The sequence below is a fragment of the Lingula anatina genome, chromosome 10 (genome assembly GCF_051362555.1).
Source record: "Lingula anatina isolate TDL-2025a chromosome 10, LinAna3.0, whole genome shotgun sequence".
In the NCBI taxonomy this organism is placed as follows: Eukaryota; Metazoa; Brachiopoda; class Lingulata; order Lingulida; family Lingulidae; genus Lingula; species Lingula anatina.
In genome coordinates this window covers 7,059,939-7,075,166 of record NC_141776.1, presented here as the reverse complement: position 1 = coordinate 7,075,166, position 15,228 = coordinate 7,059,939, and the positions used below count along the sequence as shown (strand labels likewise).

General features: G+C 38.7%; 2 protein-coding genes across 7 annotated transcripts in view; one reads left to right on the top strand and one right to left on the bottom strand.

Moving 5' to 3' along the window:
* Positions 1-2,849: 2,849 nt before the first annotated feature.
* On the top strand, positions 2,850-6,071 carry LOC106175090 (uncharacterized). The gene is made up of 2 exons (XM_086996982.1): positions 2,850-3,665; positions 4,496-6,071. Exons 1-2 carry the CDS (start codon positions 3,103-3,105, stop codon positions 4,944-4,946), a joined length of 1,014 nt encoding a protein of 337 aa, XP_086853108.1. The 5' UTR covers positions 2,850-3,102; the 3' UTR covers positions 4,947-6,071.
* The window catches only part of LOC106175105 (diacylglycerol kinase delta), a 43,165-nt gene continuing 33,519 nt past the window's right edge, over positions 5,583-15,228 (bottom strand). For 3 of the 6 annotated variants that reach the window (XM_086996971.1, XM_086996966.1, XM_086996968.1), the window contains 5 exons: positions 14,812-14,907; positions 14,397-14,513; positions 13,954-14,062; positions 13,594-13,733; positions 5,583-10,596 (listed from right to left, as the gene is read on the bottom strand). In XM_086996971.1, coding sequence (XP_086853097.1) covers positions 10,492-10,596; positions 13,594-13,733; positions 13,954-14,062; positions 14,397-14,513; positions 14,812-14,907 — 567 coding nt within the window. In that variant the 3' untranslated portion in view covers positions 5,583-10,491. Of the gene's footprint in view, positions 10,597-12,767; positions 12,834-13,593; positions 13,734-13,953; positions 14,063-14,396; positions 14,514-14,811; positions 14,908-15,228 lie in introns of all 6 variants that reach the window. The other 3 variants (XM_086996970.1, XM_086996969.1, XM_086996967.1) reach the window with 3 other exon arrangements.

Below are 15,228 nucleotides of genomic sequence, written 5' to 3'. Positions count from 1 at the left end.
CTAGCTATCATGACTTCTAATCGTCACTGAATAATATATAATCATCTTATGAATTATATTTCTGATATATTGATCTCTGCTCGTGAGATAGGCTATAATCCCACAATATAGCACTGCATAATACACTGCTATGCTATGAGAGCATTCCGCTTTTTGCGGCGAAACAGAAGTGAATTATTTAACAGTCCAGGTAACTAAGTATATCGTGTCCGGCGTTTAGGGATAACAACTGTTCGTAAGAGATCCATTTTTCACAATAAATACACTGTAAACAACTCATAGATATAGTATCAATTCTATTTTACCACCCAAATGGCGTTTATCGCAATTACTCTGGAATTTGTGCTTGCCATCGGACCACTTGACCTCTATAAACGGCTACCCTCTTAAGATCTCTTAAGAGATTAAAAAAAAAAACTCTTTAGAAAAAAAATAGGGACTATCTTTAACTGTCGGAATAGATACAGTAATCGTGGGTTTGTATGGGAAACTTGTCGTTTATCCCAAAAAATCCATTTTTTGGCCAAAATAAATAGTTGTTATCCCTTTAGATACAATATTAATTATATAGCACGATAGTGCGGTTTGGGGTAATAAATGAAGTTATGAGTTGTATATATTAAGGAAATTAGTGAGAGATACGCAGAGCTTAGGGTTCTACATCTGCCAACGATGGTTCATCTAAAACGTGTCCCAGTGCGATTAAATCATCGGCGGCTAATAAGTTTGTTGGTCACTGGCGTAGTAATAGTCCTGTCGTTGTTAATACTTTCGGATATCTCTGTGCGCATTCGCGTAACAAGCCCAAAGACGCGACAGAGCATGGTGTCGAATGTTTCCCCTAAAGAAAGACACCTTGATTCCAAAGACTTAGCGTTCACCGGCCAACTAGTACTGACAAGTGCAGACTTGATCGAAGACCTGGGATCAAAGGCAGTGAATGCCACCGATCCTAGACTGTTGAGGCTCCTTCGTGAAAAGTGGCTTCTTGCGCCTTCCAGTCGCCCGTACGACTTGAAAAATCCAGAGAAAGAACACACGTCTCAGATAGGGCAATCGCAGACAGTTGATAAACTACTGAAGCAGAGGCAGAACGGCTTTTTTGTTGAGGCGGGAGCGGCGAACGGGGAGTCCCATTCCAACTCGTTATTTTTCGAGAGATTTCGGAACTGGACTGGGTACTCGTAGAGGCAGACCCGTGGGCCTTTTATAAGATAACCAAAAAACACAGGTAGATGGATTTTATTTCGAGGTCACACTGCTTGGGAATACAAAACATGGTACAGGTGGTTCTCAACAATATTTGGAGACTATTTTATTTATTGTCTCGATTTCTGATATATACAACACAAAATACTGTACTATATATGCATATTTGTATAATTATAAAAACACTTAAGCCTTTACCATACAGTTTGACATCAGAAGAATTTGGCAATATGACATACTGATGTGTTCTGCCACGTGTGACTGTGACTATGCGCATGCGAGGATGATTGATGTAGTGTAAAAAATTTGATTGTCTTGTTAGTCTATGGAGAGAGAGAGAGAGAGAGAGAGAGAGAGAGAGAGAGAGCGTTTTACATAACGATACAGGTGTGTCGGTACACTTCAAGAGATTGACAAATTCTTAGCCTTGTTAGTGGCTATTTGATTGTTGTTTGTTACTTGTTTGTAAATCCATTGCTCAATTTAAAACAACTTTTTTCTTTTTTAATACAGGAAATCATATATCATCAACACTTGCTTGTCTCCGAGACCGCATCCAGAGCGAATGGAGTTTACATATGCCAGTGAGTTAGGCGGCATTGGTGAGACGGGCCACGTTCTCCCTGACTATGCACAAGACGCCATTCGTGGCAAGGGCTTTCCGCAGTGTTTCCCAATACACTCCATCCTGGCGGCGCTGGGGGTGACCCACGTGGACTACTTCTCCCTGGACGTCGAGGGGGCCGAGGTGGAGATCCTCCGGTCATTCCCATGGGAAGAAATCACCGTGGACGTGTGGACAGTAGAGTATGGGGTTTTCGGCTCTGGAGGAGGGGGAGACACGCAGAAGCGCCTCAAAGGCACCAGGGAGATTTTCCAAAAGACTGGGTTGTACCGGGAGGTGAAATTTCGTAAAACACAAGATGTGTTGTTTGCTCGACGAGAGGTATTGATCTAGTATAGAACTCGTTACTTGTGTGTAGGTGGACAGTGTCACATACAAACGTCGACGGTATAAACTTTAGTCGCCTGGATACGCCATATTAACCTTACATGTCAAAATTGATGTCCGACGCCCTGGGTTTATGGAGACGTTTGCAACTCGCCACTCTTCTACACAATATCTACTATCAGATACTGGAAACACCGTGGAATCGGCACAGACACACTGATATTCATTTAACAGGACTGCAACTGGTACATCTTGGGTCAAAATAAACCGTGTTGTCGATCCCTCGCCATAGTCTGGACTTTTCTGATTGGCGTGACATGGCTACAGTTTCTTTTTTACCTCTGAGCACCACGTTCGCCAGGCTTCTCCTGTGTCTCCATCTAGGAACTTACAGTAAAATCCGGGTCTCAGCCTTAGTAATTCATTTATGAGTTATATGCGAGACAATACAGTGCAAATATGAGACTCTGGAAACCGTACTGGGAATGGAAGCTGTCAATTTTGGACGAGGTCGCCCAAAATGTTGATAAAAAAAAACTCAAAAACAGTTGTATGGATCTAAATTTTCTCAACGGTCGTGGTTAGGGTATACTTTGGCGGGGGAAATAACCAAAATGATATTAAAAGGGCATAAATTAATAGAAATAACAATAAAACATAGTATTCTAGTATTATAAATTTATTTTCCATATGTAACTGGCTTATGTTCAGACGTTCTTAATAAGTATACTGTGGACATAAATCGTATGAATATTTTGTGAAAATGTTCATGAGAGGTGAGAATGACGTGGGTTATGACGCATGCGCGACTCTAATTCATCATCGCAGCGATAAAAGTAATATGCAAATGAAGCATGTGAAACACTTGTATTGGTGTGCCTGTAAATAGAGTGAAAATCAGTGGCATAAAGGCAGAGGTTGGGGTCCGAGATCTTCCAGCAATGGATGTTTTGAAATGTCTTTTAATGCCTTTAACGCTTCGAACGCTGAAAATAAGTTTGTTAATCGCTGCGGTAATGATCATACCTTCATTGATAGGCCTACTCTTGGATGCCACAGGCCGCGTTCGTGAAACGGACTCAAAGCCGCGACAGAGCAGGGTGTTAAGTGTTTATCCCCAACCTGACCACTACAAGAAACCTAGCGTTCATCGAGGTGACATTTTACCGACAAGTGCAGACATGATCGAGGACCTTGGATCAAAGGCAGTGAATGCAACCGATCCTAGATTACTGAGGCTTATCCGCGAAAGATGGCTCCTTGCGCCGTCCAAACGTCCATACTACTTGAAAAACCCAAAGAAAAAACACAATTCTCAGGTAAAGCAATCAGAAACAGTTGACGAGCTATTAAAGCAGAGAGAGAACGGATTTTTTGTTGAGGCGGGGGCGGCGGACGGGGAACTCTTTTCTAACTCTTTATTTTTCGAGAGATTTCGGAATTGGACGGGATTACTCGTGGAAGCAGATCCGTGGATCTTTGAAAGCTTGATCAAGAAACACAGGTAATTTCATTTAGTTCGAGATCAAATTGTTCTAGACTTAAAAAACACACACATTTACTTCGAGGATGATATATCATTAACGCTTCGATGGTTTTAAGCTATATTTTAGTATTCATAGTCCTGATTCGTGACTATATAAATTTATTGACTGACTTTTGCTACGTGTCATATACCAAACAGTTTTTCCTAAGGGAATGCATGGCCTGCATTGCCTAAAGCCAAAAGATCGTAAAGTTTATGACTATGCACAATATAGTTTCAGTTATTTCTATTCAGATGTTAAAAATTGTTAAAAGTGTGTTACTTTTCTTCAGATTAGTTTGAAAAGAAACAGTTAACATACTAAACATGTATTAAAAATCTTGCACTTAGACCCCCATTCCGTGGATAAACCCAACTTTGCGGGGATTCTCGTTAAGTGCAATCAGCTTAATTGAATGACCATTTTAGTAGATCCCCAAATCCCCAAATTCCACTGGTGTCACTTAATCCTATCATTCCAGCTGTCATCTTTTTCTGCTTTTTTTTTTTTTTTTTTTTGGGGGGGGGGGGGGGGGGGGGGCAGGGCATAATCACCACTTCATCTCCTGGTACACTAGTGAAAAGGGCTTTCACATCGAACGACTCCAGTACCCCCCAACTTCTGAATAAAAGCTATTCACCCGGATAACCTCATTCCCACATGAAGATGCTCTGACAGGCATCGAAATATTGTAGGTAAACAATTTTAATATTTAACTGTTTGCTTTATGAAAAAAAAATACTGTTCTTATAACATAACACAGCTGGTGAATTACTTCTCTGACTTACAGAACTTTCTTTCCACACAGGAAATCATATACCATAAACGCCTGCCTGTCTCCACGACCGCACCCACAGCGAATAGAATTCACATATGCCAGTCTCTTGGGCGGCATCAGTGAAACGGGACGCGCTCTTCCGGCAAATGTACAAAGTGTTATTCGTGGCAAAGGCTTGCCGCAGTGTTTCCCAATACACTCCATCCTGGCCGCACTGGGGGTGACCCATGTGGACTACTTCTCCCTGGACGTCGAGGGGGCCGAGGCGGAGATTCTGAGGACATTTCCCTGGGGAGACATCACCGTGGACGTGTGGTCAGTAGAGTACTCCGTTTTCGAGAAAGGACCGAAAGGAGAACGCGAATTGGCTCGACGCCTTAAAGAAATCCAGGAGATTTTCCAAAAGACAGGGATGTACCGGGAGGTAAAATTTACTCGTGGATTGGATGTTCTGTTTGCTCGACGGGAGATTCCAGAATAGAAGATCCAAGGATCCAATTTTAAAGGAACATGCATGTCAAAGGTTTAAAAAGGATAGCAACTACCCATGTTAGGACCTCTCAAAGTGAGATAATTGTACTGGAGAAAGAGGTCACAGTTGACTGTTATAACCTTGAGTTTCAGAGGCCGCAGGAAATAGCCTAAAAACGCTTCTCTACTATCAGAAACTGGAAACAGCAGAGGCATACTGTCAGCCCGCGTAGTTAAAGAAGAGAAACGCAAGTGTCCTTCATAACTCATGGTGTCAGCTAATTGCAGCACACAAATTACTCTAAAACATTTGTAACATCTTTCTTGTGATAGGGTTTTTTTTTTAACCTGGACTACAACGTATGAGTATTTATACATTTTTCTAGATATCCAGCAAAGTTATTTACCTTTCCCCACTTTCCAGACCATTTTAATTTTATGAAACCCCTCAAATAAAAGTACTCGATGTCAATATTCCCTCCTGGCAGTCTTAATGTCTGGCCAAAGCTTAACTACTGAATTAGAAAAAATATAAAAAAGTGATCCTAAGTGTTCTTTTTATATGCCATAAATGTATATTAAAGAAAAAAAAATTAAAAAGAAATTCAAAACTAAAGTATATACGTGCTGTTACACAACAATAATATTAATTTTTGAAAAAAGTTTATTAACTTTCACAAAGATAGAGTTTCACAATGATAGTAATAATCATACTTTGAAATATTAACTATAATGTAATAGTATGAAAAATACAAATTCTTTTTAAATATTCTATCAACAATAAGATATCAAAATTGAACACCAACACGCCATAGGGCATGAGGCAACAAGAACCATACATGATCTGAAATTGTAGTTAACAAGATTAATACAATTTACACAATACAATCATAATAATTAATACAATTAAATGACTGAAAAATGACATATATTGCACCTGTAAGAACCAGTTTCACAGTTGGCACATAGGGCCAAAAATACAGGAAAATATGGGTGACCATATTTTCATGCTGGACTAATAGGTTAACTGATCAAAAGTGACCTTATAATTACTAAGAAAAAGGATCTTGGTGAATTTTTATGTTTGTATAAGCATTTGCATTGACTCAATTAAAGTTAAAAAAAAAAAAAAAAACTCGGGTCAAAGTGACCTAGCTGCAAACATTTTAGATCACAATGACGTACATGTTCATGCCTCTACATATAATGATTACCTGAATACCATTATGTGGTTTGTAATATTAACTACTTTGCAAGTTTCTGGTGTGTTTGCCAGAGAAAAGGATTTCTGGTATCTTATTAATGCTTTTCTTCACTTCTTTTTTTTGCTTTTGCAGGAACACAAAATTGCGAATATCAAATATTATCCATTTCATTAACAAAGTGACCTGAGCATGCTTAGAATAAAAATGCAAAGAAACCATAATTATACTGATATACATTTTTTTAATGAATTGTTTCATACTTAAAGTACTCAAGTTGTACTGGTTTTATAAGTCAACAGCAGTGACCAGACGGCCGGGACCAGGCAGCCAGTACCAGACAGCCGATACCATACAGCCATGACCATAACAGAAGGGACCAGACAGTCAGGACCATACAGCCCACACCATACAGGCAGGACCAGACAGTCAGGACCATACAGGTGGGACCAGACAGGCAGGACCAGACAGTCAGGACCATACAGGCGGGACCAGACAGACAGGGCCATATGGCTGTGGCAGTTAGGACCTTACAGGGGGGACCAGACAGCCGAGATCAGATAGCCAGGACCATACAGCATGGCCTATATAGGCGGGACCAGACAGGACCATATGGCCGGGGCAGTTAGGACCTTACAGGGGGACCAGACAGCCGAGATCAAACAGCCGGGACCAGGTAGGCAGGACCATACAGTCAGGTTCAAACAGCCAGGACCAGTCAGGATAGAGACTATTTATGGCAAGGTGCACTAAAATGCCCATTATAAATAACAACACCAATTACATCAAATAATGGTAATGTTCTATACTATTAAACACAAAACAATAAATTAACAAAAAGTATGATCTTAGTCCACCAATGAACATCACACCTGATCAAAATTGTCTCTGCAAAATGTATCTTAGATATTAAATAATTTGTAAACATCTACAATATGAACACACATTAAAAGGAACAATGCTGAGGATTTCAGAGTGCACCTAAAAATTAAACACAATGACTAGCAATATTACATAAGAGGGTCAAAGTGACCTATATTACAAATTAAATAGAGACAAACATTACTTTTTGTTACATGATCACAAATTTTGATGCTCAACGATTGGTTGAGTAAGTGAGTTGACCATTGAGAGCACATTGCTGCCATCTTGGATCTCCATGGCTGGCCACTGCATGAGGCAGATACAATGTCAGCAAGTTCTCAATGTTCCTGTATTATTTTCAATTATCTAAAAAATCATGATCATATAACAAAGCAATTACAGACTTAGTGTTTCGATCACCTCTTGATTAAGCTCAAACTGTTGACCTAGCCAAAAGGTGACTGCACCCAAAGTCAATAGTTGTGTAGAGGAACATAGGGCTCTACATAGGAGTCAATAATTTAACACAATACAATAAATTGCCACCTGCTATATTTGTTCAGGACAAACGCAAGGTTCAGGTCTACTGGTAAAAAACCCTGCAGCAGAAATGGCCTCGCTTTGCAAAATGTTAGAAGATATAGATGAAGAGTAAATCCTTGACCTATAGGTTGGTTTGGCTGTGCCACAGGTAAAAATGTAAAAAAAAAGCCATTTATATCGAGGGATCTTGCACTGTTTGTACATAAAGACATACAGTTCAAATATTTGACAAAAAAACAATTTTGAAAGGCTCATCCGTAGACATAGGTGGTAGCAGAGCAACATATATGTATATTATGCATTTAGGAAATTGTTGATGACCTTTTTGGATTCTAAGTGAATATCGTTAATATAATTATTGTGATGTACTTTTGGTCTGTCAACCAGTAATACTGAATAAATTGACTTTAAACTTAGAATTGAACAGGGGGTCAAATTATGGAGAGCACCTTCAAGTTTAACATGGCACTAACAGAACTCTATCAGTAACACTTGATAACAAAAAGGAAATTTGGAGTATACAACATCTGCCATTAAATACATTCCTGAAACGAGAGACTTGATTTAAAGGGTCACATATAAAGTAACACATTCAAAAGACACAAATTGGTATGATACACCTATAGATCACATGCCCAAATCCTGAAATATGCCAAGATTTTAGACATTGTGTGATGAACAGTAAAATTAACTCGAGCTGGTTCAGTTCCCCTAGGAAAGGGCACCTTGAAGCTATAACAGGACTGCTTTAGGGATGAGAGTACTAAAAGATTGCTGGCCTCTGCCAAGGAAAAAGGCAATGGATTTTATTTATATAAAAATATGGACCAAGATTTGGTTGAAATTGTTGTTTTTCACTTTTGAATGACTGGTTATCCTGACAATTTCATCATAATTTGTCCAGAACATTCTGAAAGATCTTGTCAGATAACAATTCCCATAACCTTCTTTATTGGGAGAGGTATTAACACACTGATAATACAATACAATAGTTTCATTACAACCTGCTCTATTGCACTTTAAACCAGAGGACTAAAAAAATTAAAATACTGCACCTGACAGCAGAAAATGACCACAATTCAGTCAGCCTTGGTGCCTTTACCGAAACATGTTGATGCCAACAATTCAGGAGGTGCTTTTACTGTAACATGTTGGTGCCAAAAATTCAGGAGGTGCTTTTACTGTAACATGCTGGTGCCAACAATTCCATTGGTGCCTTTACTATAACATGTTGGTGCCAACAATTCCATTGGTGCCTTTTCTGTAACATGTTGGTGCCAACAATTCAGTTGGTGCCTTTTCTGTAACATGTTGGTGCCACCAATTCCATTGGTGCCTTTTCTGTAACATGTTGGTGCCAACAATTCCATTGGTGCCTTTACTGTAACATGTTGGTGCCAACAATTCCATTGGTGCCTTTACTGTAACATGTTGGTGCCAACAATTCCATTGGTGCCTTTTCTGTAACATGTTGGTGCCAACAATTCAGTTGGTGCCTAACTGTAACATGTTGGTGCCAACAATTCAGTTGGTGCCTTTTCTGTAACATGTTGGTGCCACCAATTCCATTGGTGCCTTTTCTGTAACATGTTGGTGCCAACAATTCAGTTGGTGCCTAACTGTAACATGCTTCTGCTCAGTCAAACAAAATCCTCCTGCAGGCAGTTTGGCCAACTAATTTTGGACCAAACTGACCATATTACATGTAAATAATATAGGGATCTAAAAAGATGTGGTCTCGTGTTCAATTGAGCAACTTGGCAATGCTTTAACCATGGCAGCAGTTAGCCAGAATCAGTAGTGAAGATGTCCCTAGGTCGTCATCCATTTTTTACTCCATATTCAATTCTCAGTTTCCAGTTGTTCTTCTCTTTGTGCTCCATGCTCACCCCCCTTCCTATTTCTTATATGACATCAAACTCTTTCAAATCTGCCTCCTCTAAATTAAAAATAAATACAATACCTATCACTGTCAGAAAAAAAATTGGCCCCTTACAGGTTACCAAGGGGTTTACCTACTAATTGCTCCCATTCTCGACATCAAACTGTTCACAATCACCTCATCTTGTGCTACAATAGTGGTAGCTATCAGTGTCTGAAAGAATTGGCCCCTCACATGTTAGTTTTCAAAATTAAATCCTCTCCATGCTGTGCTGCATATTAATCCAATGCCATCAGTCTTTGGACCACTGTCACATGTTATAAAAAAACAAATATTCATCATCAATTAAGGTTTTTATATGTTCACTGGTGGCAACAGGAGGATCTTATAAACTGTGTTGTTCACTCTTATGGTTCGATTGACTGAGTCCCCAATCTAAAGCACCTGGATGGAAGTTCAAAAGAAAATTTTGATCTCCGTTCACAAAAATATACTGTACTGAAAGAGCTTTTCTTTAGCTGCTCCAACGGTAAGCCATCAAGGTGGCTTTGAGGGGTTAAGAGTGAAATACTGGCTAGCATTGGTGCCATGAGTACAAAGAAATATGCTACATTGGTGGCAGCGGTGGGATTAATAGTACACATCTGCTTCTTGCTCAAAATGTTCCTCTTTCAGTGCCCCCAGGGTAAGCCACCGGGATTTCAACAGTTGGATTAAAAATACACATCTGCCTCTTGCTCAAAATGTTCCTCTTTCAGTGCCCCCAGGGTAAGCCACCGGAATTTCAACAGTGGGATTAAAAATACACATCTGCCTCTTGCTCAAAATGTTCCTCTTTCAGTGCCCCCAGGGTAAGCCACCGGGATTTCAACAGCTGGATTAAAAATACACATCTGCCTCTTGCTCAAAATGTTCCTCTTTCAGTGCCCCCAGGGTAAGCCACTGGCATTTTAACAGTGGGAATCGTGAGATTAATAATACACATCCGCTTCTTGCTCAAAATGTTCCTCTTTCAGTGCCCCCAGGGTAAGCCACCAGGGTGGCAGCGGAGGCTTGAGTAGTTGTCATAACACAGTGGCGTGTTTGTCCAGCGAGGACATTCTGTTACTGATGTCCTTTATCCCCTGCTGGATCCTCTTCAGGTGCCCCACTTTGGTCACTCCTAGCTCCTGCAAAATTTTACAGAAATACATTAGATTGAATTCTATCTAATCATTATATGAAGTTTTTTTTACCTTTTTCACATCAAGCGGTGCACTTTGAGAGACTGACAACTGTAAGCAAGTCACCTACTTTGAAGCAGAGTAAAAAACACTGTAACTTAATTAATTATACTTTAGGACCACTGGATTAGTCAAAGTAAAGTGCTCAGTAAGCAAACAACCTAAATAACCATTTGCTGAGCTCGATCTAGCATGTTACAAAACTTTCATGAAGTTTTAAGAATATCTAGTTTGATAAAAGAAAATGAACATGTCTGTTTCCTTTCTGCCAAACTACCCAAAATTCGTAGTTTTTTTTCCTGAACATTTACATAAAACCAAAAATTTGCTACAATGAGAGCAATCACAGTTGAAATCAGTTGTCTGTCATATTAATTTGAAATAAGCACAGATATGCAAATATAATTTATTGTAACATTTTGTGCAAAATGCATTTTTTTCTTTTGTATTTTCCAAGCTGTCAAGTTAGTACTTGTACATGGGTGGAAGTTGTAACTTGCAATTTCTCATTACATTTAGACCATATGACAAAAAGATCAAAGTGAAGATTGAAAATCCTGAAATCCAGCATAATCCTAAAACTTTCACCCATGAAAGTAACAAATTTAGGATGAGGCCAATTCTATTTTCAAGATGCTCTAAAGAAAAAATCTTATATCAGAGGCAGCGACACTAAATGACACTTCTAGACCTGCAGACCTCTTTGACGAAATCAATATCATTTCAAGTATTTTAGTGTTTTATTTTAATTACTTAAATAAATTTTAGTAGTTAAATACGATTAATCAAGGATTGAACATGTGAATAAAAAAACTTGTCAAGGTGCAATAAAAAAATTTACATGCAAACAATTTTCAATACACACATGAAAACTTTAAATGCTCCAAACACCATCAGATATTAGCAGGGTCAAGAAAAAAAATTAAAGTCATCTAAAGTTTGCCCAATTCCTGCCAGGTGTAAACACATTTGCCATTGAAAAGTAAGTCATGGTAAGGCATTCAAAACTCATTCAAAACAGCCTGTGAAACCTTTTAAGTAATCCTTTCTCAAGTCACTGCATTCAGGAAGGTGTTACAGACCCAAAACATCCATTTCAAGGTGGCAAGAGCAAATTACAGCAATTACTTAAATTTTTCAAACTAAACTTTTTGCTAAACTAATTTCAATGTTGCCTTTTTCAAGATAAATCACTTTCAGTTACTCACACACTGTAAATAAGTGAAGCATCTGACATGAAGCCCCAAAAATTCAAAAAACCATATTTCGATTATTACTCACAAAACAGTGTTTTGAAGAAAATAATTACTTTTGTTTGGTTTTAATGAGTAATTGCCATAATATACAAAAGATAATATTTCAGAGTATCACACATTTAAGTTTCATCAGAAAACATGCATAAAATAGGGCAAGACATGGTGTACTTGGACCAATGATTAAGTTTCTAACACAGGAAGAAAAAAATAATAACCCCAAGGATATTTAATATTTTCGAGTTCAGAGATTAAGGATTTTAGAGTTGTGAGAAAACTGAAAAAAATTGTTACCAACAAATGCTAGGCACTCCAGTTGTCAACTTCATACGTACATTATTTGCATTAATTTTCCAAAGCCATGCAATCTCCAATGTTCAAATGTTTAAAATTAAAATTAAAAAAAACTTCAAATTTTAAAGCTTAATCATTTCTATTTTCAAAAATGTACTTTTTGACAAGAAGCTAACTTTTCAAAAATGTTGAATAAATCTTTGGAGTATTACCAACAAAGCATAGCTTTTTGTTGAAAATTATGAATTTATTTTCTTCAAATTGATTGAATAATAACCATGGAGTCTGCATGTCAAGTTGGCAAACCTGAGAGAGTAGATAAAGGTCGTATTTACAACAAGCCTATCAGATCTGTGGATCAAATAAAGCTTGAAAGTTTGCTGCATAATCTCCTAATACAAACTGAATAGATTCCCCGCTGGGATTATGCAGCTAGCTTCCAAGTGGGTTGGCAATATTTGATCTGTGGATCTGTTAGTCTGCAGATCAACTTTGGTTGTAAATGTGGCCAAATTCTCAGCTTCATAAAACCATCTTTTTAAATAACAAAGTTGTGCCAGTGCTTCACACCTTGGACAATCTGCTATTAGTAACTCAAACTGATACCTCATGATGCCATCATAATGTATGTTGTTTCTAAAAAAGATATTTATTTTGACTATGATGTTCCGTTTTTTTTTTTTTTTTTTTTTGCATGAGTTCATTATTGACAGCAGTTACTTGTTAACACATTCATGCAGGCAGGTACCAACATTATGCCAAACAGACCATATAAAACTAAAATCTACAGAAGCACAAAAAAAAAATTAAAGCTTAAAATAAAATCTTAGATTAAAAGCATTATTGATGATAACAGAATAGATAACTAGTATACAATTAAGCAAATTGGGCCCATAGAAGCTATTATTATTACATTTCACTGTGTATGGCTAGTGTCTAATACACCCAAAGTATTAGTCTGGTCTCATCTGCTGCTGCCAGCTAGCAAGAGCTTTCAATATGCTGGAGAGAACAGCTCTTAACTGGCAATACTGTGTATACAAATAAAGTTTTTTTAATCTATATATTACTAAATGTATATCATACCTAAATAACATCAGTCCAGAAACAGATTAAAGACTTCATTCAAACTTTACTGAACTTCACAAGTGTGTGTGTGTGTGTGTGTGTGTGTGTGTGTGTGTGTGTGTGTGTGTGTGTGTGTGTGTGTGTGTGTGTGTGTGTGTGTGTGTGTGTGTGTGTGTGTGTGTGTGTGTGTGTGTGTGTTATTTTACACTACCAACCTCACCCCCACCCACCCGCCCATACATGCATATACACACACACATGCTTCCCAATATCTCCCAAGACAACCTTTCTCATCCCACTTCTGCCACAAAGGTAGCAGTGCACTCACCTTGAGATCTCTTCGCTCCAGAGTCAGGAGCTCTCTCCCGCGGATGTCATGGCTGATGAAGCTGTCCTTGTACTCCCCGAGGCCCACGCTGCTCAGCCATTGTGCCACCTCCTCGGGACCCCACTCATGGACATTTAACACTGGAATTTAACACACTGACATGGGTGAAAGCTGTAAAAAACTAAAAAAATTCTGAAAATGTGGCTTGCAATTTCTCTTCACAATATAGCCATATGGATATTCAATGCTCAAAACACTGGGTATACATAACAAAATTTTCCCGCTGTAAAAAAAAAAAGGGGGGACGAATAAAGCATATGCTCATATTTTGATTTACTGGTCTTTCCTTCAAACACTTACCAGGTGCTATTGAAAGATTTGGTTTCTCTTTTGACTTCCCTCCTTTCTTAAAGAGTCGAAACATTCCCGTCTTGGTCTTTGTCTTGTGTTGTTCTGGTGGCACCTGCAACTATACACAAAGCAAGATACATTTAGAGTACAGGTCATCATAGGACACTTTCACAACCAGTTGGTCCATGGACTAACAAGTCCGCAGATGAAATATGGTGGGAACTTGACAATGGATTTCCGCCTCCAAAGCACATCGTCCCAGCAGGGGCAGAGCAATTAAATCTCAGCACGCTTTCAAGTGGGTGGCGCCATATTTGATCCGCAGACTAGTCCATGGATCAACTGGTTCTGAATGGGCCCCAAAATGAAGTGGCACCAAATTTTGATGCTAGCCACAGGCTTCAGATCTGTACTTAGCTTGGAATTAGGTCAAGGTGACCCACATATCTCACCTCTTCTTCTAAAGCCTGGAAGTGAGCCAGACCTCCAATTTCGACCACTCTCTTGAGCTCTACTTCAACTGCTGCTACGGAGCTGGACAAACTTTCCGCATTGTCAGACCGCAGACGCTGAAATCGTAGAAGCACATCATTTGATCATGCATACAATGTATGATAATCAAATGGATATATAAATTCTTGTTGTATAAGCTAAATAAAGTACCCTTTTCCACAACTGTTGTTGCGTTGACCTCTTTGGAAAGGCATCTCAACTTGAAGGAATGTGTGTGAGAGATAGAGAGAGAGAAAACTAGTGTGTTAGCATTTTATTTTATATCCTTCCATTTATTTTATTTATTCATTTATTTAATTTTTTTAAGGGGGGGGGGGTGAAGTGGTGAAGCTGCAGCAAGAAAGTCTAACTTACACATTCAGTTGCCTTCTCTTGTAAAAAGAGGCTGGTTTCTTGGCACAGTAGTCGCACACTGCTGACGAGATCTGACACCTGACTTCTGATTGTGGGCTGGAGAAAAATTTTTTAAAAATGTATATCAAATTTAAAAAACACAATTTAAACGTCATATAATCTCAAATTCAAATAGATTATAGCAATGGTTCAACAAACTCCCTATGGTGAGTGACTATGCATTTACTTTAAACAAACTTGCCACAGGCCACCAGAGTCTGATAAGTAATCATGTTTGAAATGTTTGAAAAAGAAGACAGCATACATCACAGCTCAGAGTTTAGTGACGCCCAATATCAACTAGAACTATCACAGAATGTGACCAATCCCCTCCTCTTGGTTGAAATGGAATCCATTTTCATGTGTCATTGCAAAACT

What these genes read in the sequence shown, in the direction of transcription:
- LOC106175090 (XM_086996982.1), top strand. Translation starts at nt 3,103, where the DNA reads ATGGATGTTTTGAAATGTCTTTTAATGCCTTTAACGCTTCGAACGCTG. An exon ending in AGCTTGATCAAGAAACACAG is followed by an intron (nt 3,666 to 4,495) that starts GTAATTTCATTT and finishes CTTTCCACACAG; the next exon opens with GAAATCATATACCATAAACG.